The sequence below is a fragment of the Liolophura sinensis genome, chromosome 8 (assembly GCF_032854445.1).
Source record: "Liolophura sinensis isolate JHLJ2023 chromosome 8, CUHK_Ljap_v2, whole genome shotgun sequence".
Taxonomy (NCBI): domain Eukaryota; kingdom Metazoa; phylum Mollusca; class Polyplacophora; order Chitonida; family Chitonidae; genus Liolophura; species Liolophura sinensis.
Genome location: NC_088302.1, coordinates 45,097,167 through 45,122,745, shown reverse-complemented (window position 1 = coordinate 45,122,745; position 25,579 = coordinate 45,097,167). Strand labels below are relative to the sequence as shown.

General features: G+C 38.2%; 2 protein-coding genes across 2 annotated transcripts; one reads left to right on the top strand and one right to left on the bottom strand.

Annotated features, from left to right (window-relative positions):
• Positions 1-903: 903 nt before the first annotated feature.
• On the bottom strand, positions 904-25,540 carry LOC135472120 (hsc70-interacting protein-like). The gene is given in 14 exon segments (XM_064751480.1): positions 904-2,651; positions 3,002-3,142; positions 3,624-3,718; positions 4,198-4,306; positions 5,135-5,251; positions 17,066-17,122; positions 17,124-17,169; positions 19,100-19,210; positions 19,867-19,951; positions 20,895-21,038; positions 21,658-21,742; positions 23,076-23,154; positions 23,768-23,911; positions 25,509-25,540. Coding segments are annotated over 13 exon segments (1,185 nt in total). The 5' UTR covers positions 23,878-23,911; positions 25,509-25,540; the 3' UTR covers positions 904-2,645.
• Positions 6,288-16,324, top strand: LOC135473014 (sarcalumenin-like). The gene is made up of 6 exons (XM_064752783.1): positions 6,288-6,385; positions 10,381-10,449; positions 10,746-10,856; positions 11,274-11,387; positions 12,057-12,181; positions 12,520-16,324. Exons 2-6 carry the CDS (start codon positions 10,407-10,409, stop codon positions 13,708-13,710), a joined length of 1,584 nt encoding a protein of 527 aa, XP_064608853.1. The 5' UTR covers positions 6,288-6,385; positions 10,381-10,406; the 3' UTR covers positions 13,711-16,324.
• Positions 25,541-25,579: the final 39 nt, after the last annotated feature.

The following is a 25,579-nucleotide window of genomic DNA, read 5'->3' as shown; positions in this document are numbered from 1 at the left end:
TCCCCCAGCATTAGTTTGTGTGCTTGGGGTTTAACTTCACTTTAAACATGACCCTTTCCCATCTGGTCTCGGATTCTTATCCAGCTCCCCTTGTGCCAGGGAGTGTCAGACATGTGGTGGGTATGTTTCTTTAGAGTCAGAAATGTGTCTGGTGTACAAATGTTCTTCTGTCAGAAGTGTGCCTGATACACATATGTATCTTTACCTAAGTGTGTCTAGTACACAAATGTACCTTGTAAGAAGTGTGTCGGGGGCCTCTGTGGCTCAATTGGTTAGCACACTAGCACAGCGTAATGACCCAGGAGCCTTTCACCAATGCAGTCGCTGCGAGTTCCAGTCCAGCTCATCCTGGCTTCCTCAATAAATAAGAAGTGTGTCTGGTACACGTCTAGTACTTCATCAGGTACTATGCCTTACATGCGTTCTGTGCAGTTTTCTCCAAGCTTAACTGCTGCTATGTGTGTAGCTTAGATTTGGCAACAAGGCTACCAGAGAGTGCCTGTTGGAGACCCATGAATGCAGAACTTCAGCTCACTACATAAATGGAGAAAGGCATAAAACACCAATGAAATAACTATCCCTTAACATGGATTCTAATACACAAAAAGAAATGCTAAGGCCATGAGCTTGATACCTTATGGTAATTAACACACATTAACAATGGAACATCCCCCTCGTATTACTGTGCTTTACAAGCATGCAAAACCTGATCTCACTGCATGCAGTACTTTTAAAGACACCGCCCTAAAATTTACATCAACAATTTTATCATTGGACATCATGCCTCAGGGTGCTACATCAGCTACACATGTACGAGTGTACGAGCAAGCTAAAGAAGATGTCCAGCCCCAGTCCCTTCAATTACAACATCTGCTTACCGCAGACAAACACTCATACGCTATCTGAACTTGAAACATGGAGCTTTATTTCTGTGAAAGTGTGCATATTCCATACAACACCTCTGTATGCATCTTTAATACAAAAAAGTTGTTTTAACGTTTGACAAAATTATGGAGGAAAGAAGACGGAACACATGGAGATGAGGTTACCTGCATACTAAAATGTACTGAATTCAAACAATTGTTGCTAATTCAGCAAACAGATTCTATTCCCAATAATCTGATTAATATTTCTTTGATAGCCTCTTTAACTCTTGCGAACATTTAGACACTAAATTTCCTAAAGGATGTCTGCTAAAGAGAAATCCTAAGCAAATCAGAAATGTGTTTTTGTATCTATTTGATGTCCAAATGAACAATGTACACACATATGAGTAGACCATGTAATCTGAACTTAGCAAGATGGACAACAGCAACGAAGTAGATGTCTTCACTGGTAAATCTCTTGACGGCACCGATGGCCACACACAAGTTGAATAAAGGTAAGGCGTGGACTAGATTTCATACAGAAAGAGGAAGTGCACGGAGTACACAGCACAGATCCCAATAGTTCATTTACCTTAATGCTGTAACAATAAGATAATAATGAAACAATAAGAACAATAACAGTACATGTGCTTTGAAGTACATTCACCATACTCTGACTTTAACAAAGGTCACATTCAAAACTACTTGTCCATAATGTTGTACATGAATATTTAGTTAACCAACACTGAAATGCCACAAGGAAATGATACTAGTTTTAGTACACATTAAAACACAAAACATTAACAAGATCATCTGAGAAGGTACACATTACGATTGTGATATTTCAAGTATGTGTATTACCAAGTCAATTCTACTCAATACTTCTGAAGGCATCATTGCAGAAATAATACAATTCCAACTTTAAAATATGGCATGATCTAATACAAAATCTACCAAATACACACAGCTGTCTTTTGACAACAACCTGTTTTGTTAAGCTTGCCAAACCAGAACAAAAAATCTCAAACTCATTCATGGCACCCACAGATGTACATGTAGTTTCAACAAATCCTACAGTAAGTGTCTTAATACCACAAGCCTATAATGAATGTAACAATGCTAAGGTGTCTTGATGCATAGCGCTCTTTATTTTCATTACTTCAGCGTTATCATATCAAGCTCATGCCCAAAGTACAATTCACAGAGTTTTAGCACTAAGTTATTACACCTGATTCATAAAATCTTTAAAATCCTGTAGAACAAACTGATAATACACCAATCCTCAGTCAAGAGACAAACACTATCTTATAATATGTGCAAAACAATGTTTTAGCTGAACCTTTTTAAGACTTATTAATATTGACAACTTAGAAATATTTCAGTCAAAGATTACGACAAAATGGCACGTAAAAACAGAAAATGGAAGAAATAAAAGTTCCCCAAATTAGCACACATTCTCCCAAATTCTGCTCTCCAACATTTATCATAGTACATAGTACATTTAGAATCAAAGCACGAGGACAACACATTAGACAGGTTATCTAATCATCTGTAACCACCAGACAAAAAAGAATCAACAAGATTACTTGTCATTTCTGACTTAGTACATCTATCAGTTATTATTTCTACCAAAATACTGCAAATCAAAAAAGGGGACAGAACTCTGTATAGCCAGTCCATCAATGGAGGACTGTAACTGTTAAGTAGATCTGCACCAGATGAGCTGTGGTTGTAGAAGGCCGCCTCCTTCCCTGGGGATGGCAGGACACGAAGAACAAATTAAGCCTGTTGGATAAAGAAAGACTAGAATAAAGCACAGAACAAAAAACAGAAGGAAGAAATCCTCAAAAGTCCAAAACTGTTGTGATCTGCCCGTAAACTTTTATGACATGTTTCATGACTGTAGCAGCCTTTGGATTTGCAAAATTAACTGCTTAACCAAAATGTACATGTATGAGATCTGATCACATTGTAAAGATTAATTCAAAAGCTTATGATTCACACTACACCCTATGAATACCACTTTGCAGATGCATGAATAGTCTTGCTAAAATAACTACACTCAGAATCTTAGAGATATAACAATATGCAATATTCGTCAACTGGATAAAAGGGGAGATAACAATAGTACTTACAGAGGCTCCTCCTGGTGGGGCTCCTCCAAACTTGTTGGCAAGTTTGTTGATGAGAGTTTGCACCTTGGGGTTGTCGCTGTATTTGGCAGCATTTGCCGGGTTGGTACTGATATCCTGGAAGGCAGCTGCCACTTCAGGGTCCTGAAGTGTGGAAAAAACAAAACAGAAACTAGGGACCCGCTGATAACCATTCCAATAACTTTACCCACTTGTGCATACAACTTGAAGCCACAAATATTTTCAACTTGATTTTGCATACAAATACATTGTCATGTACAGTAGAATAGCTCACCAATTACTCTATTTCACCTAGCATAATTTTGAGCATAGCTAATTTACCTGATTTCTGAAATGATTTTCACAAGATGAAGTTCTATTCATCTCAGAAACAAAGTTTGATTGGAATGTAGGATGATATCCTGGTTCAGCACCAAGGGTAATATATTATGATCTCCATTTTCCCCTAAAAAATGCATTTTTTCAGGTTGATACAGCACATTGTGAAAAATGATAATGTCTTTAAATAGTTTGAAGTAAACTCTGGCTTTGATCTCCTACCAAGCCTAAAGACTCTTACTACAGTCACTGACACCTTCAATACCTGCGGTTAATGACAAATTACCTGGAATGCTGTTAGGATCTCAGGGTCACTGAGCAGCTTTGAGATATCAGGCATGGCCCCTCCAGCCCCTGCTCCACCTGCCCCCGGAAACCCTCCTGTACAAATGTAGAAGACATACATATATACATATATACATATATATAAATATATAATAAAAATGCCACAGTGTTTTAACATGCTAGGAATGAACACTATGTCATACTATGATTCGGAGGACATCATGGTCCTATACAGTGAATTGTCTTTGTTCTCCCCTGTGATACTGCTATCTCTGTGAACCAGAGGGAGGTTTGCAATCAACTTTGTGTACAACATTTTCCCCAGATGAGCCAAGAAATCCACAGCCTGGGACCACATTGATTTTGGTCTATATTTCCCTAATTAATACACCTTCAATAAAGGATTTTTTTTTTTTGTGATCACACCATGATTAACTAGGCTTCTGAACTTACAGTTTGACCTCGATAACTAAACTTTCATTTAGTTATGCAAACAATTCTCAACAAATTGTACAATTTACGATTTACAATGTTCAGGCTATACTATCTGACATTTGTGACCCATGGATACTAACCTGGCATACCACCTGGGAATCCACCTGGGAATCCCCCCGGCATTCCACTTGGCATACCACCTGGGAATCCCCCTGGGAAGCCTCCAGCGCCTGCTCCAGATGAACTTTGCTACAACATCAGATAAAAGAAGGTACATTATACATGATGTACATGCACTATTTAATAATAAGATATAATAGAAACTGATGGCCAAGTAGGTGATACTGAATAAGTCAGGACCAATGTACAGTGAAGCACATAATTACAGAAGAAAAAATACTACACATGACAAATTCTTTCCATCATTTTCACTTAAAGCAAAATTCAAGCCAATCTGCTAAACAATCAAGACGCACAAGCCCTGCCCATAAACTGTAAGTACTAACTCATGAAATGTTTAATATCTGTAACAGATTATCCCCTTGTCTTTCCTTGCATTTTTCTACATTCCTTCTGATTTTTTAAAATTTTTCGAACTCCTCCCAGACTGGATTTCTCACACTCTTTTTGTTTTCTGTAGTATCATGTTACTGATCAGTTTATACTCATCTCACAGACTTTTCCTTTCCCACATGTACAGCTCATCAATGTATTTCTCCTCATTTTTCACCTTCACTATTCACACGTCTACATATATCATAGTCCTCCTGTCACAATTTTCAACATCATTACTCATCTGTCATGTTCTTCTTGGTTTTTTTTTTCACTCCATATTAATGATAAAGACTCCTAATGCTCTTCTCTGGCCTTTCTCATCCATTACTGAACGGTCTTAACTTCACTCTCCTCCCTGTTCTTTCTCAATAAACCATTTACCAGTGTATATTTCTCATACTAATCCTTCCTCATTCATTGCTCACCTGCTTGAATTTTCCACTTAAGATTCACCTGATTTTTCTGGTGAATTTTTCATACTTCTCACATTCCTATTGATCAGATTTTTCACTCACTGCTCACCTGTTTCGATTTCTCATATTCCTCCCTGGCCTTCCTAATTCGCTCCTTCCTTTGATTGATCTCTTTTTCCTTGTGCTTTCTCTCGTACTTCCGTTTATGTTCCAGAATCTTCAAAGCCTTTTAAATAATTAACAACATTTTGATACTGATTATACGTGATAGTACAAAAAGATAATAATCATAAAAACTAAAATGAAGTTTCAGCACCATAAGCAATATTGAAGAAATAAAATAGACAATTTATTTTAAAGTGTTGGAATTAATGAAGAACGTTACCCAACAAGCCCAGACTTTATTTCATGCAGTGTCTTGACTTTTTCAACCAACAAGTACATGCACAAATCAATCCTAAGATCATATGGTATGAGATTCAAAGTTGGAATTTCCTGATGTCCTGTTGTACTGCAACTACCATACTACAGTATAAGACTTATAAAAAAATGGTATCAAAATTGTTAGTGTAGTTGTCTCAACAATGGCAGACAGGTTGATTCAACATTTCAAGCTGAAAACTGAAGTGAGAAAAGTGTTGCAAAAACAAAAGTACATGACAGATTACCAGTAAATTCAAAATAAGCAGCCCATGTTTTTTTTTAATAGCCTGTTTCAGCTTGACTCAAAGATAAGATGATACCGAAAACAATAGGCACAAAATTTAGCCATTAACTGGCTGTCATTTTCTGTCCAACACACATGTACATTATGTCCGAATTAGTTGTGGTATTTTACAAAATATTTTACAAGAAAGGATCTGAAATGTCACGCTAGCATAGAATCTTAAATAGTTTGGCATGATCTGGTAACTTCAGCTGAATCATGTATGGAGTAAACGCTCAATTTTCAAAAATGTCTGCTTTTCATAATTGTGCATTTTGTGCAAAGATTTCTTTCAGTGTAACTGTTGTGTTGAATGAAAGAGCATTCACAGGTACATCAGAACTATGGCAAAGGTCATACCTTGGATAAGACACCACTAAGGATAACCACTTGGATAAATAACACCGGGATATAGATGGAGAAACCAAGATGCGAGCCCCCTCCTCACAACCCTCTGACAACTCCTGACGAGCACAGCACATGGGCGGAGAAGGGGAGCAGTGTGATAGCCCTATACCGGCACAAACAGTATCAACATGGCAGCGTGCGGCAGCAAGAAACATGGCCGGGCTTTTCGTTCTTTCACCCTTCTCCTCCTCCTAGGAATTTACACACTATCTTCTGCTGATACCGACAACTTCATTCCCTCTACAGGTCAGTCTACCCGCTGTCTAATCAATCACATGTAACTGATCACGCACATCAAAGAGTGGCACTGAGGAGTAATACAGGCTAATCTCACAGAAGTCTGTGATCTGTGACAGACTTTCACTTTCAGGGTACACGTGTACATGCCTCATAACTGTGTTACACCTACAGTATAAGCTCCTTGCCATATGTGTTCATAGCCTTTATACTGCACGTACATGAATCTTGCTTAAACATAATACCTGATCAGCTGGATAGCATTTGTATGCTTACTTGACAAGTTGACTCTTGCTTGTTTGAGTAAGTAAGCTTCCTTGCATGTATGTAAAATGACTAACTCTACAGTATATGCTGGCCTGCTTCCATGTATATCGCATGTATGGAAGACTTGACCAACCACAAAGAATATGTTAAGTCCACTTAGGTGTATCTTGCTTGTATACAAGACTTGACCCACCGAATAGCTCATGTAGGCCTTTAGCACTTCCCACGTTTACTACATGTATTTGTTCATTTATTTATTTAATTATTTGATTGATGTTTTACGACGTACTTAAGAATATTTCACTTATAAGACGGTGGCCAGCATTATGGTTGGAGGAAACCGGCCAGAGCACGGGTAAACCCATAACAATCTGCAGGTTGCCGGCTGATCTTCCCATGTATGACAGAAGAGGAAGCCAGCATGAGCTGAACTTGAACTCACAGCGACCGCAGTGTTGAGAGGCTCCTGGGTTATTGCGCTGGGCTGGCATTCTACCCTCTCAGCCATGGAGGCCCCCTAGCCAATATAAGTGAGTGGAATGATGCTGAACACCTGTACTGATGGTACATATTTCTGAATCCAACAATACCACCTCTAATCTGCTGGCTGTATCCCACAAAGGTGTAAGGTTACCTGTACTAATGCAGTAATACTATGGTACATGTGCCCCCTTCAGGTTAGAAATTCACCCTCAACCCAGGCTGCTACAGTCCTAATTGTTCTTATTTTGGGGACAGATATTAGTAGTGCTAAAAGCAGAATATTACATTTCTTTCTCAGCTTTTTGGAAAAGTTGTTTACCAGCCTTTTGGAAAAGTAAAGATATGAGTATGTTGTTCATTAGATGGTCTAACCATGTGAGAAAAAAGAAAGTAAATATTCCTGCTATAGTTACATGTATATTTGCTAAAAAGAGCAGACCAGGAGTCTCAAAAATTAGGAGAAAAAGGGTCAGAGTATAGGCATACATTTTGTATGACTGCATTTATAGGTTTTTTAAACCATGCTAAAATGAAAATCATGTAGTACTATAAATTCTAAATTTACACAGCATCTATGAAAGAGAGATTATAGCATGCAAAATGTGAACACTGAAATAATTCTATGTTAGTGTGTACACATGTCCGAAGATAAGATGAAGTCTCACTGAATAAATATAACAGGACAATCTTGAATAACAGTGTGACTTTTGGTACAATATGTACAGTTACGAAGCCCTGTAAAAGCCCACAGAGCACATACAGGTGCTTATGCAGATACATACATATATGTACATGAATACTAGTATGTTATGAGAACCCCGGAACAAGTCACAGGAACCTGTGTAAATAACTTGTGAATCAACATGTGTAAGCACCACCTAGCCTCAACATAATCTAAGCCAAGAAGGAACAGTACACTTTGTTGAGCATACAAGTATTAGTTTGTTGATATTTGGTACAGTGACATAGGTGTAACAGTGCTGCAGGTGTACGGCAGCCGGGTGCAGCCGTAACCCAAGCCTGCCGCACAGTGAACGCAATAAGGCGTGTGAGGGCGGAAGCAGATGCTAAAAATACAACTGCTGAATCAGCTCACTGGCAAACCTATAGATACCAATATGGGTTATAGATACATAAGGCAGAAGACTTTCAATAGTGCTTAGCTATAGGTCAATGTTCCCACTGTAACATTTCTGTCTCTTTATCAGAGTAACAACAAGGCAGAAGAAACTGATAATTCAAACAGGCTGCAAATCTTTTCAAACAAAATGACAGCATGCATTTACAAATATTGAGGACTACATGACTATACTAAAGAAGTTCACATGATAGTGACATTCCTATTCAAAGGCATTACACTGTTAGACTGTATGTCCACAGTCTGACAGTTAAAAGACCACACAGTATAAGGGTCTGTCTGATGGAATTTCAAGAATTCCTAAATCTATCTAATGTAGCAGTACTAAAAATCCAGGAATGAACTTGAGTCTTCCAATTTAAAAGTGTTTCCTTCGGAACTGGTGCAAAATTTTCTTGTATAACCATGTACAATAGCAATAACAAGGATCCTATATACATTGCCCTTGTATGACTTTTATATGGTAGCTTTTTAAACCTGTAACAGGTTTATGTTAAGACAAGAGGTTGGACACTTAATTAAGAGTTGTTTTTTGCCTTTACTATGAACTACCAACATAAATGCCAAAAAATTACCATGTGAAATGGGTTCTGAGGGCAAAGAGATTCCATAAATGCATCATTACATGACAACCACCTAGAGTGTAACTATCATGGCGACATACTGCTTTACAGAATACAATGGGAATCACAAATACATGCATGGTTTGTACACTGTCAGAAAGTCCACAGCAGCAAAAAATTCCAGCAAACCAAGTATCATTTCTTAAGCACATTTAATAATTACAGCTCTTAGTGAACACTATTTAAGAAAGCAAAGGAACTTATGATGCGAAAGCCCACAGAACATACACTAATAATTATGCAACAGCATCTGCAAAATCAATATTCCACAGCCCCGCAAGCTCCCCATCCCCCCAAGGGTAATCATCTCCCAGATGATTAGCCATGGATTCTAGGTTGTCTACAAGCCATTTATATGTACAATCCGGTTTTCTCATCAATCCCTGAGTCGCACTTGTTCATGGCACTGCTGGGCTAAAGTCCAAGGAAATCAGAGCAAATTGTGCAACTAAATGTACATGTTTACAGTGCAAGCGCTCGCTCTGCTTGTTTAACGAAGAAAATGGCCTCAACAATAACATTTTACTATCAATCTCCTCGTTTCATCATCTGCCATATTGTAATCTGACCCAGAGCTGTTATTCAAAGGGCAATGACGTCTTCACCACTTCTACTATGCAAATGAGGAAGGGAATGAAATTTACCACTATATGATACAAGTACATTAAACTTGTGTTTTTGTCATCACTTGAATATTCCTTGATTATTGTTATTATTTCTCTGTCTCCTTCACAAGTCAGCATCAGATTTGAAGACATGTAAAAAACATGCGCCTAAGCAATTCAGAAAAGCAAACAGTAAGAGTGGTTATCGCGTCAGTAAAATGGAAGAGACAGTGGTTATCATGACATTATGATCTGTCAGCATTAGACAGGATGTTTTAGTTCTGTTTTATGATTTCAAAACGACCTGGTACAGTAAGACAAAGAATCTGCGGCTGAGAAGTATGATGCATGTAAGTGCAAATTTCAAATCTCAACACAGTTCCATAAATTTTCGAATCAGAGGTATAAGATTTGGTCAAAGCACTCATAAAAGTTATACAGCCCTAGAATAGATGGTTGCTAAGTAATAAGCTGTCAAATATACCAGGCACTGTGTTTTTAATTCACTGTATGAAAATTGGCGTTGACAGAAGTGGCCTTACCAAGGTGTCCAGAGCTATATCACAGCTATATCTTAATTCTTCAACCTTTTCACACGTGAAAGAGCATGAGTGTGATTTATGCACCTTTTCACTGATTTTTGAGACAAATCTACATTGGTTGACCAATTTCAGGGCTTCACAAAAAGTATTCTTTAATCAGTAAACACAGAATAATGCTTTCAGAATATGCTTCAAATAATACCTTGAAAACATGCAAAAAGATTGAAAAATGACTTTAGTCAGTTTTGGACCTAGAGGTTTCTTGTTCTGGGGCTGATTCCCCATCTTACCATATCAGTTCCTTTACCCTGGTATTAAAAGGGAATTGTTGTGATTGTTGTTGTAGGTAGGAGGAACCGTGATCACATAGAGATGATGTTACAGTTGGACAAACCAGGCAGTCAATGGCTTGATGGTAAATAATCTCCATAAAACCCACATATATGACAAACCATTGACTTGATAATGAGTATCTCCCTTCTTGTTAAATATAGAACTATTGTAAACCAGGAAGTTATGATAATAAATAACATGTACACATGAACATTTGTTTTAATTTACTTATTTATTTGATCAGTGTTTCACACTGCACTCAAGAATATTTCATTCAGCATTATGTTGGGAGGAAAGCTGAAAGCCCTGGGAACTACCATCACCTATAGTTTGCTGGTAGACCTTGATCGTGGTCATGTGTGTGACTCTCTTCACCAGGTACTCAAGAGAAGAAAATCTTGGATGATCTGACCACCTTGTACAGACAGAGTGTACGACCCATAGAAGAGGCCTTCAAGTTTACAACCCTTCAGAGACATGTGATCACAGGTAAATGTACACAGCTTCCAAAAGCTTGATGAAAGGTGACTTAAATGTGCATGTACAAGAAAACTGCAACATGTGCTAAGTGGGAAACACCTCTAGGGGCGTGTCAAAACGCAGTGGTTTTTATACACATTTACAGCAGAATTTCACCAGATGAGATAAGAATTTTATGGGGAAATAGTGTATGTGTGCTTTTTGTTATTTTTTTATTTTTTATTTGTGGGGAGGGGGGGTAATATGCCTTATGATAAACTCTCTCAAAGCCCAAACAGAACAGAGAGTATACAGGTATGTGCGACTGAAATGTAATAAAAACTAATTCTGAAAAACTTTCATGATTACTTTCTATCATATATGTAAGATGTACATTAAATATAAACTCATTTCTGCAGGCATTCAACATTTTGTAACTATTCACAGAGGGTGAGATGCACGCCAAGCCTATGGTGCTGTTTCTAGGCCCCTGGAGCAGTGGAAAAACCACAATGATTAACTACCTGCTGGGGTTGGAGGGCACCAAACAACTGCACACTGGTGAGTGATAGAATCACAAGCAGAATTTCATATTAGACACTGTCACAATCACACAACTGTACATCTACTGGGCTTTGTCATCAAGAGAAGAAACAATGCCCACAATGTTTATAGTCCCTATCACACAACTGAATCCTATCTGATGTACTGTAAGTTATCGACCAGTTTCACACTGAATTATTTGTGATCAAGATCATTGCCAATGGTGAACGAGCCATAGCTTACATGGAATTTGAAATCATATTTGAAATGTAAGAGTTATGTTTTCAGGCATCTAAATCTGAAGACATTTATCAATGCAGCACCAAATGGCCATGTCGATGAGCCTCATGCTATCTGCAAGAGTGATGCGAATCTCATTTGTACAGAATAACTTCACAGAATTCTCTCATGGTGTCGTCGGGATAGACTCATACCTGTACATGTCATTTTTAAGGAAGTAGCTTTAGTAAGTTTATAGTTTTACATACACTGATGTCAAAGTGGTGAGTAGGAATACAGTGCCTGTGTTAGAAAAAAGCTGAAACATAAACTTATGGCGATATTCCCTATTTTGTTTATTTATATTCACATTACTGATTTCAAAGTTACCTTGATGACCAGCACTGACACTTGTTACTAACCACCCGGTTGTTGTCTCACAAACTTGAGGGGGGTTGTGTTTGCCAGGTGCAGAGCCCACTACCCGGGATTTTACAGTCATCACCTCTGGCCCTAAGTACAAGACAGTAGAGGGTATGGTGCTCCTGTCAGACTCTACCAAACCTTACACACCACTACAGAAATTCGGATTGGTGAGTTGACTATGAAGTAATCCCCCACTCTCTCAACCCTCACACACCCAGCAACCACGTCTGATTACTGCAAACATTCTTATTCCTCCTTTTCTTGGACTTGAAAACAAACTATTGGACAAGTAATTACCCAAGCATTGAACAACATTGTCATATGAGCAGAAGACCCAAGTCATCAGTTATCACGTTTAATGGTGTACCTGATAATATTTCATGAATGTGATGAGTCAGGTGTCTGGGCAGTGAACAACCACAACCACACCTCACCAGGTATCTGATAAACATTCAGATGTCAGATGTAACAACTAATCAATGATATATCCTTCTCTCCACCACAGGGTTTTGCTGAACGTCTGACAGGAATAGAGCTTCCATCTAAACTGCTTGAGAGAGTTACCATTATTGACACACCAGGAATCATAGAGAACAGAAAACAACAGGAGAGGGGTTACCCGTTCAACGACGTCTGCCAATGGTTCATCGACAGGGCCGCTCTGATTTTCGTTGTTTTCGATCCCACCAAACTGGATGTGGGAACAGAGCTCGACAAGCTGTTCCAGCAGCTAAAGGGTCGCGAGTCTCAGATCCGCCTCATCCTGAACAAGGCCGACACCGTGCAGACGCAGGAGCTAATGCGCGTCTACGGAGCCCTGTTCTGGAGTCTGGCGCCCCTTGTGAACCTTATTGAGCCGCCTCGCCTCTACGTTGGATCTTTCTGGCAGAAGTCCTTCAAAGACAACACTATTGCTGAACTGTTTTTTGCAGAGGAACTCTCGCTGCTGAATGATGTCAATCAGGTCATCAAGAACCAGATTGAGAGCAAGATTTCCTTCATCCGGCAGCATGCCATTCTGGTCAGAATCCATGCTCTGCTGGTGGACAAATATGTTACCACCTACACAGAAAACAAAGGCTTGCTTTTCGGTGACAACGAAGCCTTGAAGAAGAAAATTATCGAGGAGCCAGAAAATTACCCAATTTTCAAGAACATTCTTGGCCACAAAGATATCAGTAAACAGGACTTGCCCGATCCTGAGATTTACAAAGATTTCTTTGCTATTCATCCACTGGATTCCTTGAACCCACTGTCCTACCACTGTCCAAGGCTGGTAGGGAAGTGTATAATAAACAAGCTCGAATCAGCCATTAACATAGATCTTCCTCAATTACTACTGCGATACCAGACGCTCCATGGCCAGGAGACGTGCGACTCGAAGAAGCATGGCTGCAACACTGTCAAGGGTCGGAAAACACACCATCACAACAGTGAGAGGGAAGAACATGAATACAAGGATGAAAAAAAAAAGGAGGAAAAGTTTAAAAACATAAACTCTCATTCACAGAAAGTAGATGAAAAAGTTAAACGCAGCATGCGACCAACAGAAAAGGAGAAGACACCTTCAGAAAAAGTCAAGGAGCAGGAGACAGAAGTACCAGAAAAGAAGACAAATGAGACAAAGGAAAAGGACATTGCAGAAGAGAAGAAACTGACAGAAAAACATCCTGCAGCAGGTCGGGAAAAAGCCTAGGCTGTGGCAGCCTCTGAGCTGGTGCCTCAGATGGTAACCCACCTCAGGTGATACCCAAATGTGGTGTGGATATTCTCTTTTTTTTTTTTTAAAAAACAATTTCCAACGTCTCTTTTCTTTATTTGATAATAGTGACCATACCACATGCACATGTAGGTAGTACTGTAGTATGACCTTTGAAGAAGACAAAACCATATCGCAAAACTGGCCAAACATAATTGATAAGACTTTATGCAAAATATGTGTACATCTTTAGTCAAGCTGTTAAGAAAAGACACTATTCTGATAAAATCTAGTTCATAACAAACAGCCTGAGATTATCTTGTAAACTTCTCAACTGAACTGCCTGAGTTAGGTTTCATGACTATGAATCAAACAAGTCGAAATAATGACACTGCAGTGAGTGATGCCTTCCTTTAGAGGGAGATAAAACTTCATTGTGTTAATCAAATGCACAGAATGAAAGTCATAGGTGAAATGCAAAGGTTTTAATCTGCTACTGAAATTTAGCACAGTAAACACTTGGTGACGAAAGATTGTTTTATCTTGTATGAGTTCATAGTTTATGTGTTACCAGAAGTATTCCACATAAATCTAAACAGCCTACAAATCACTGAAAACAACAGGACTGTTTTTCTTTTAATTTTGGAATTTCATGACTTTGTATAGTAGTGGTTCTGGTGCATTCTCACGATGATCTACCACTTGATGCTGTTACGCTTAGGCCAGTAACACTTGATTCCTGCCAGTATATTTTGAAAAATGGAAGTGGGCAGAGGAACCATTTTTGTTATCATGTCAGCTGTATTTTATGATGATCTCACAACCTGTAGCAATTCTAGGTAAAATGAAATAATGAGTTCCTTTCAAGAGAATAAAATGATTTGTGGGCAGTGGCGAAAAAGCAAGGAATCAAGTGTGATCATCTTTATGTAAGGGAGAATGACAGAGACCACTTCAATGTCAAAAAATTTTTAAAACAAGGAGAAATCAGGACTGTAATGTACATTTCACCTGTATTATGGAGCACAAATGTGCAAATGAAAACGAAAAGCTTCCAAATCCTTATGACACAGCAGGAGGAGCCTGTAGGCAATGGTCTAGCAAAAGTTGAAAATGGTTGCCAGTGTGGTTGATGTATTTAATATGTTAAAAATGGGGACAGAACGATACTAACATTTCTTTACACAGGTGTGAAAAACCCTATGAGTTTAGTTAGGACTGTTATTAATATATTATATGACTGATGTCTATAGACTGAACATGGTGCTTTATAATTCCCATATCCAAATGACCATTCCTTACAATCCTGTACAAATATATATTACCAGAAAACATGTTCTCCATAGAAACCTGTTTTATTTATTTAGACAAGGTGCCATGCACTAGTATGTATTTATGTATATAGATCCTGTTTATGGTATTTTTGAAGAAGATAGACAAGGCATATGCTTCTATAGGTTGATGATGATTGTATGAAGATTTGATGACAGTCTAGCGAAAAGTACTGGTGCATGTAAATGAGTCTGCGCACAGTTATCTTGATGCTGCTTACAACCTAGCATTTCTGACCCACATTGGCTAGGTAAACTAAAATGTTCCTGGGTCGTTGAGGTTGTAGGTTAGTGACAAGATACAGGTGTACATCATCAAATATAAATCATATAAAAAATAAATTTCTATTGATTAATACAAGTATATAGTGATTGTACTGTGTAGGTTGAGGGTTGAGTGGAGATATGAAAAGTGGCTTTTGTAACTATATGAGACTGTTAACAGTGTGATACAATTAATATTCTAGTATTTTTTACAGATTTTGAAGAGGTGCCACTTTAAAGGTTGCATGAATGTTTGGAACAGTGTACAAATAAGTGTAGTTTTGCCATTCTAGGATTTGGCAATGTAAAATTACGAGATGAGAGTGTTACCTATTGCAATCACGTGGAATAAACAATCTTCAAGTATGGTGTCACGGAAATTCACTAAAACAAATTATACCCCAATTCAAAGGTTTCAGAATGCTCTCATTACAGTAATATTGTGCCATGATGTAAGCCTGGAAGATGCTAAAAGTGCTACAGAAAATACACGTCCAATGATAACTGTTCATCAACAATTACTGTAACATATGTAAGCTGTGCAAAAAATAGTGGGATAAAAAACAGCTGATGGGAACACAGTAAAGCATTCATGTACATATCCTGACTACATCATTACTACACGCATTTCAATTTAGTGTAAGATGTGGGTGAAAAACTGACAACATCTATTGGAGTTAGCACAAAACTGAGACTAGATATAAATGCTTTTTAATAAGTTCTAATTGTGCTACCAGAAGATGTAAGATGTACAGAGACAACAACAATGCCTGTGATCTACATGTTAAATGTTTCACTAAAACTGGCCTGTAAAATGCAAAGAGTTGTGCTTGCCAGAATGCAAAGATGTTGTTCAGTGTTCAAGTAAATCTATCCCCGACTAATCTATGAATGCATTAGTTTTAACGCTCGTAAAACATGATTACTATTCTGTCATTTTTATGATTCTTCTTTTGAAAAAATTTACACCTCAATAAACGTTGTCTGAACTGCAACAACAAAGGATGATGGCATTTATTAAAAGAAAACCTCTTTTGTGAATTCTGAGAGAGGACTCGACAGATATATTGCAGTAGCAACAAAAGATAATTATACATGTCCACTAAAATTGCAGCACAAAAGTCATCAATTTAATGATTAATTACTTATACTCAGTTTTAAGGGCGGAGAAAACCATACTACCTGCGAAAAATCAGACCATCACGTGTACATCAGCAGTTGATATTATTTTGATAATATTATGTTTCTTCAAATATTTGGCTTATTTATGTTGATGGAAACATACCCTTATTCTTCAACCTTTTCACATAGGAAAGAGCAAATTTCAGTACAATTTATGCACATTTTTAGTTTGATTTTGGGGACAAAACTACATTGGTTGGATCGGGTAATTTCAGGGTTTCACAAAAAATATAATTTCATCAGTATACACAAAATGATGCCTTCAAAAAATGCTTGAATAAACACCTAGTTAACATGCGAAAAGGTAATTACAGTAATCAATATTCGAGCTGGCATGATGAAACCAGTAATAGTAGTTCCGAATAATCAATCAGGCATGAAAAATCCCAGGCAAGCTCCCACAAATCGAAAGATAGATTGTGTGATTTGTTGGTCAGTGTAGCTAAATAGAGAAGAAAAAAAAATGCTTTTGGCAAAAAAAAAAAAATGTTAAGCATGAAATTTGTCTCAGAATCAAATGTAACTTTATACAGATTTAAAAAAAAGTCTAGGGAAAGGAGGAGAAATGTACTTACGTTCGGTGTTACCTCTTTCAAAAGGGCATTTGCCTCCTCGTCATAATCTAGTTTACATTGCTGTGGTAAGGTCATGATAGGCGTCTTCCCATTTGCCTAACAACCTGAAACATATTAGTGCAACTGGTGGTAACACTGCCAGGGGATTTATAGGCCTGTCACACTTAACAGATCTTCACACAATGTAAGAAAAAAAAAAGTAATGAACTGAAGTTTCAGATCAAATCATTTTTTCAAAAAGCTTTAAATCCTTGATATGACTATGATTTTCAATTCCCAATTGCATCCAAATGTACCTTAATCACTTGTCTAAAAAAAAATAGGATGGATTGGTTGATTGATTGGTAGATTGATCTTGAACACTTCATTCAAAAATATGGCTAAAACATATTTCAATCAAAAGCAGAATAGTCAAGCTTTAAAAAGTGTCATACTTTATTGGCTTAATGAGATTTCACCTCTTAACAGGTAGAACAAAATGACAATACGACCTAAATGGCAGGTGTGATTCCAGGAGACATCTTGATCATTTTATCCAATCAAACACATGGCTATCAGATTGCATGGCCTAAGCTGTGACAATAGCCTTTACCTATTCACTCCATGAAGTGACATATGATAACACATAACTACATCATAAGACATCATTCTGAGATCATTTGGAAAGATTCATTTACCTCCAGCCAAACTGTGTAATACTCAACGACAGTATCACAAATTATGTCAGACATACCGCCTACGTAGGCACGCTGTTCAAATTATACAACTACATTTTTTTTCATTCATGTTACTGTTTAGTCAGCATGCACTTCCTAAATAACAAATATCAAAGCCAGTGAAAAATTCATCAAGGATGCAGAAGGTTTATGGGAATGAGAAGACTGCATCTCATCAGACAATGCTTAAAATTAATGACATCTTATGACATACTTCATTTTCCCTCAATTTATTAGAACTGAAGAATTTCAATTTTGCCATTTGTCTTCCTCGCATACAAGGGATGTTTTACTTTTACACTAAAATTATTGAAACGCCCTGTTTAAGTCGAGGTGCTTTCTCTGACATCCGCAAAAACCAGGTCAGCACTGTTCTCACTTAGAAGCCACATCCAAAAATTGAAGCATAAAATCCACTGACAGTCGAACGCCTAGATCAGCCTGAGTGGTGTTTACATTTATTTCCATTTGTGTCAGAATTGGAAAAGAACCCAGTTGCACAATAATCCTATTGTAATTTTGTTAACACTTAAAAGGGGTGAGAATTATCGGTACCAGCACAAACCCTTATTGAGCTTGACCTGAACCAGGAATACGCCGGCCATGCATCTAGAGGCTACTCATAAACCGTATAAATGATATAGTATTCCTATTGGTATGAACAGTTCAAACAGTGGCAGAAATATCCTTCCAGTATGTCCAATTTCTCTGAGAAAGCTTTTTATCACTTGGTCCTTCATGGAAGAAGTCCACAACTTTAAATTGCCATAGGTTACTGCTTAGACTATTATACAGAAAATACCTTTGATGTTAGCTTGCTGTCAATAATGGAGACATGCTGATGCTGTGACTAAAGATGAAGTTTCACTAAACTTTTACAACGATGAAAAAAATTTTTTAAAAATATTTAATGTCTGTTTAAGATACTTCGAATGGTACCCTTTCAGTGGACATAAACATTAGTCAGTTACTGTCTTCCCCTTTTGAAAGTCGCAGTTGAAACAGCAAGAGCTGGATTCCATCATAGGACCTCATTACCTAAGATCCCTGTAGAGAGCCAGACAAAAAATTGAATAAATTTTAAGAATGATACTATTTACCCTTGATGTGACCTTCACCAATATATTTCAATCATTTTACCACAGACTTCTCCACAAAACAGGTACATGTAATATGACCACCTGCTTTGGAAAAGAATAGCTGACAGATAGATCACCTAAACAAAATGAATTAAGAATGGCATCTACAATTACTTAGTGTGAACGAGACCTCAAGTAGCAGATTGTCTATCTATGAGGACCTTAACAGATGGACATACCTGTATGCCTTCCCTCTCCATTTGTAAGGCTGTGCAGTGTCGGCATTCAGCTCTATAGCTTTTGTACAGTCTCGAATGGCTGCATATGGCTTCTGCATGGCTACGTAGACGCTGCAGAAAGAAAGACACCCAGAAATATGACTGGAAGGTATAACCCAATGGCAGTAGATGGTTCTCACAAAATAAACTGCAATGAAGCTGGAACAGAACAGATACTGGCAAAATTTCCTTCGCACAGCATTTATTTTTTATGTTTGAGGTTTTATGATTATTTGGTACCAGCATATAGAGCCAGCCAATATAGTTTGATTGGCATCACTGTAGCCTGCCACCAGCCTGCCAGTGGCTTGCATGCAATGTGCATCTGTGATCAAACGTGCCTCGGTCTGTGATGACAGGTGCTCACTGCATGATGTTAATACATCTTGATTTGTCCATACATCATGGTCTGTGGAGACATGATACACCTATCATGTTCTAGGGTGATGTAGCACTGAATAATACAGCATGGTCATAATACAGCACGGTCTACAGTGACAGTACAGCATAGCGTATGGTGACTCAGTACAGCACTGCCTATGGTGACTCAATACAGCATAGCCAATGGTGACTCAATACACCATGGCCTATGACCACTCACAACAACAGTGTGTGGTAATTCAATACAGCATTGGTCTATTTTGACTCACGACAACACAGTCTATGTTGACTCAATACAGCATGGTCTACTCATCACAATGTTTCACAATACCAGATTGACTACTCACCTGGCCCTTTTAGCATAGAGCGATGCTGTGTGTGGGTTCTTCTTTATGGCCTCTGTGAAGAGCCCTAAACTCTCCTCATGACGACCTACAATGTCAGCAAATATATATAACATATGTGAAGTGAGAAAAGGCTGCAACTGTATTTAAACAAAAAAATTATACATTTAAAATGCATTAAAGAAGATTTTATGGAATAATTATAGACAATGGGACATTATAAACACTGCCTTGCGAAACTGGTTCTATCACATTGATAGTTTTCCCACAGTACTCGTTTCCTCCACCCATACGGTGTGAAACAACAATCAAATAAATGTATTTTGAAAAAATAGGGCAAGGCATATACATGCATTATAGTAATAGGCCCCTGATTAAAAAATGGCCAGTGAAAGTTGGTATCACTAATATTCCCTTGAAGTTTTTGTCAACCAGGCACTACATCGCTATCCTACACCAAAATCTTTCCATGCCTGGCACTACAGTACTATCCTTCTCAAAAATCTTTCAATACCTGACACTACATCACTATCCTACTCCAAAACCTTTCAATGTCTGGTACTAAACACCATCCTCTTCCAAAATCTTTTAATGTCTGGTACTAAACACCATCCTCTTCCAAAATCTTTTAAAGTCTGGTACTAAACACCATCCTCTTCCAAAATCTTTCAATGTCTGGTACTAAACACCATCCTCTTCCAAAATCTTTTAATGTCTGGCACTACATCACTATCCTTGTTTAAAATCTTTCAATGTCTTGCACTAAATCACTATCCTTCCCCAACAGATTTACAGTGTGGCACTATATCACTATTCTTCTCAAAAAGCTTACTAGGGCAATACTTTCACTTTCAATATACTTTCAATACTTTCACTGCGGTATCCTTCAAACACCTCCAGCATCTGGCATTACATTACTATTCTTCTCCAAAAGCTTTGGAACAAGATAGCCAACTGTCTCCATAAGAATTCATGGTCTCAGACAATGAAGGATGACCTCCTTTGAGATTTGCTTGGACAAGACAACTTACCTTCTCTGAACGCTTTTGTGGCCTGAGACCTTTTGACATCAGCCTCATCCATCATTTCCTCTGTTACCTCTACAGTTTCATCAATCTCCTCTTTAGGTTCACCATCATCCTCTACATTCTCCAAAACACCAGTGTTGTCTAACTCTGAATCAACAACAACATATTGTACTCATAAACAATTTCACATATCTTTACAATAAACAATGGAAATACATGTATCTCCTAAACGTTTCCATGTACAGTTCTAGACTCTTTTCAGCCTTCACATAATAAAAAGCCCTTAACACAATCTCAATTAAATTCTCCTTGGTATAGGTGATATGTATTAACTTACGGGATTGGGAGAGTAGAATGAAGTAAAAGGGGACCAGAACAGAAAAGTTCCTTCAACACAAACACAGATTTCTTTTTAATTTATTTACTTATTTAATTGGTGTACTATGCCATACTGAAGAATAGTTCACCTATATGACGGCGGCTAGCATTATATTGGGAGGGGGAAACCCACAACTATCGGCAGGTTGATTCCTTTTTAAGGTAAGTAAAAATGCCCTCCCTAGGGCTTTGTGTGTTGTGTACACTCAATTTGACAATAAGTGGATGCCAGATTGCAGTAAAGCATTTCACCAGACTTGAGACAGCCTAAAGACATTATTTCCCCTCCACCAACTGACGTATGTTGTCAACGAGATAACGTGTTCCATTACAACTGTACACATTTAGTGCATGTACCATGTATAATATACTTTCACACATCACCTACCGATTTCACTTTCTTCACTTTCAGGCTCAGGTTCTGGCTCTGGTTCTGGCTCCGCCTCGGGTGTTTTTGGCTTTGTGGGTTCTTCCTAAAAGCAAATACATGCACATGTTTTACTTGCATCTTTATTGGATTACTTGATTTATTTAAACTAATGGTGTTTAAGAGGAAAGATATCAAAAAATATGACCAAAGTTATTTCAGAAGAGGGTTCTATAGAGACCTACATAGGCATAGGCAATTACATGCTTAATAACTCAATGAATCACCTATTAATCTGGAATTCTTACCAAGCCATGGGACACACCATTTTAGAGAAACCGGACAGATGATGTCACATCATCCGTACCCTATGCTCCTAAGTACTGGAGGCGAAAAACCCCTGTGTCATGTGAGTGTATGTAATGTGCCCGCTTGTTGCTTGACGCATTTCCAACACTTTTATCTAGCCTTTGACATGTGAAGTGCGCTCCCCCTTATTATGACAACAAAAGGCCATACATTACGGCCTCCTGGATGAGACCTTGGGGAATATCGCCAGATGTAGTCCACTACCACTTTCTCATTGAAAATGGTTTTAAAGTATACCTGAATAGGGTCTCACCGAATTACATCTCTTGACGTCACTCTCAAGTCTAAAAGCATTTTTAGGAGTAAGCTACTGTTAAGTGGGACCTCAGTAATTGACTAAAGGCAAGTTTCCGTGTTAACCACATCAGCTCCGTGTAGTCGATGAATTATATGTAGCTTTTTTTTAATTTTTAATTAAGCTATTCAAATACAATAGACAGATTCAGCAAACTCAAGCTGAAAAACATGTACTTCATTCAAAATTTCTCAACATTTATGCGACTCTCAAAGGCTGATATCATGTCTTTTACATTCTGTTGCCCAGAAAATATTTGTCACTGCTGTGAAATAATGTACCTACATACCCTATGCTTTAATAAGTGGGATCCCACTTCTCATAGTCGCACGTGTAAAAAAAAAAAAAATCTTACGTCATAACGTGTTACGTTATAGTTACTGTTGTGTGATTCAGAGCGGGCTTAGTGTCCTCGTAATCAGAAGGAAAACAACTGATCTAACAATACTTCCACATGGTAAAATGGTGAACTAGGAACCGGTGACATCACAGCGGAACAGATGCCTTATCGGGTGGTAGAAATACTTTGCCCTTGATTGGTTAAAACTGAGGGCATGGCAGTGTGTTTGTTTTTCCCTACATGGGACGTTTTTGCTAGCTTTGAACTGCGATATCATGGTTATCCTACTCTCCTTTAAAGGAGTACATTCTCACTGTTGAATAGCCAGCATGATTTATTCAAGCATTACTGAGGCTGTGAGCCTTTACCCAGATAATTCGCCACCAATCAGCCCTGTAATTCTGTAAATCATCAGTCTGATATTCCGCTACTTACTGGTTCAGCAGGTTTTTCTCCTGCACCGTCAGCAGCCTCAGGCTCTTTAGGTTTGTATGGAGGTAGCTTGGCACCTAATCTGTAAAACAGAAAATCGCATTAAACCAACATGGACACCAACACCAGAAGTGTTACTATTAAATTATCCTAACTTTACCAGAGCTTTCTACACTGAAGCCACATTCACATTTCAGGCTGCACATTATGACACTTGCCACAACGGTGCAGTCAAGGCTGAATTAGTATCCATTCTGAGGACAAAACTGCTGTCTGTAGCTAATAAAACAGCAACATTTCAAAGTAATGCTACTTGGTGTTTCCAGTGCATGGACTGTTCTTGTCAGATGGTAATGTAATTTGCAACAGAATTCCAATGAAATGGAAATTTAATGCAGTGCCTACGCCAGCACTTGGTTAAGACATTGGCCCTTGAGTCAAAATATGCCCCCAATCCCACTGCACTGTGACATCTCATGACATTTCAACTAAAAACAAACGACCACCTGCAGGTTGCTGACAGACCATCCCACGTACGGCTGGAGAGGAAGCCAGCATGAGCTGAACTGGAACTCACAGCGGCTGCATTGGTGAGAGGCTCCTGGGTCATTGCACCACTCTGGCGTGCCAACCCCCTTGACCATGGAGGCCCCCTTTTGAATTTGATTACGTTACAATATTTTTTAATCACTTACCCTTCTAACCATATTCTGTAAAAGTTCAACTCCGGTAGATGAAGAACATTTGGATTTTTCTCACACAGCTTGACAAAGTCCTTCAGCAAGTCCAACTGCTCCTTATCCATTTTGACGTTGGAGAGCTGCAGCCAATTAACTAGACTGAACAGAACAGACCAGTTTGAAGAGAACAGCACACAACAATGGACCTTTTCTCTCAGAAGCACTAATAATACATGAATAAAAATACTGATTAATGCTTTTCCAGGTATGTTTAAAACTAGGCCTGAATTTTTAAATGATACTTAGGAGGGAATTCTTAACTGATACCTGTGTTAAAGAAAAAATCATGATCTATAGCTAAAGCATCCTCAACGTCATTGCTGGTACATTATTGTTCTTTATGTGACAATGAACAGGGTATATATGACATAAGTAAATATTTCATTTAGGCTTTACATCAGCAGCTGGTGATATCGTGTGTTCCTGCCTAAGACATCATCAGGTAAAATGGAAGTGATACAAAAAATTTAGTTTCTGTATGATCTTCCAACACTTACAACTGAAACACTCATAGTGACTGATTAGGATGTCAACCTTTTGGTTTATTTTACATCATAACCTCTTTCAAACTTTAGTTTCCCTTTATTTAGACAAGGTGCTGAAAGCTTCAGAATAGAGTGTGTAACCATAACATATTTAGTAACTGTGAATAATGTTATACTTTCAGCCCGTCACACAACCATATCAAGTCATAGTCTTTGAGGGTGGAGACTTAAAAAAGTGCATCTGTAATGATGTGCATGATATGTTACACACATGTTGTTGATCTATTTTTCCTGTAAAGCACACAAATGCTCACTTCTGTAGACCTTTCCGACTATCGGCCATTCTGAGGACCATCATGTTTTCTGTCACAGATGCTTTCACCAAGAAAGGACTGCTGAGGTAACATTGGTGTGAGAAAGATTGGTGACGTGTGGATCCATTCAACAAATATTGACAGCACATATTTAACGTATGCAAACAGGACATACGCTATTGCCTAAGTTGCGTTTCACTTGGTGCGATAAACCAAATTGTATCAAATGACGACACGAAAAAACCTACCATAGGAGCACAGATTTTAATATATGGAGGGTTTTCCGAGACCGAGGTGGTAAGAATGTCAGTGTGGCACAAAGACTCTGAGTCTCTCACCAATACAGTTGCTGTGAGTTCAAGTCCCACTCACGATGGCTTCCTCTTCAGCCACACATGGGAAAGTCTGCTTTCCTGTAACCTGCAGATGGCCGTGTGTTTTTGCCCCAGTTTCCTTCCACCATAATGCTGGCCTCCGTCATGTAAGTGAAATATAAAATCTAGGAGGAATGTAGCTATATTCCTCCATGCAGCTAAAATTCTTGAGCTGCCAATCAACTTTGAACCAATCAAAAAATAAATAATATGCAGAAAGCATTTACACTATAAATAAGCACGTAGATAGATATATAGAAAGAATTTATCCAGTGTCAATGTCACTGTCTCCTGAAATATTTTGTACAATCATAGTAATATAAAACAAGTAGAGTTGGAAACATGTTGTTGTTTTGGATTGACTATTGCAGGTCCAGTTTTCGTCAAACCGTGGTCACGCTTAAAGTTTCATTTTCTTCCCGAAACTACATAAATTTCTTAAATGATCACCACAAAATGGTGCCTAACAATGACGTATCCTCATTATCCGGCTTTACTTTTTATAGATCCTCTTTGTACTTACGATACTTGAAAGCGTTGTGATAACCACGCAGTAGGCCTCGGTATGTTCTCGAGAATACAATATTGGCGGTG

Coding starts and splice junctions, on each gene's coding strand:
- LOC135473014 (XM_064752783.1), top strand. CDS start 10,407: ATGATGTTACAGTTGGACAAACCAGGCAGTCAATGGCTTGATG. Junction 10,450..10,745: donor AGGCAGTCAATGGCTTGATG/GTAAATAATCTC, acceptor TCTCTTCACCAG/GTACTCAAGAGAAGAAAATC. Junction 12,182..12,519: donor CACTACAGAAATTCGGATTG/GTGAGTTGACTA, acceptor TCTCCACCACAG/GGTTTTGCTGAACGTCTGAC.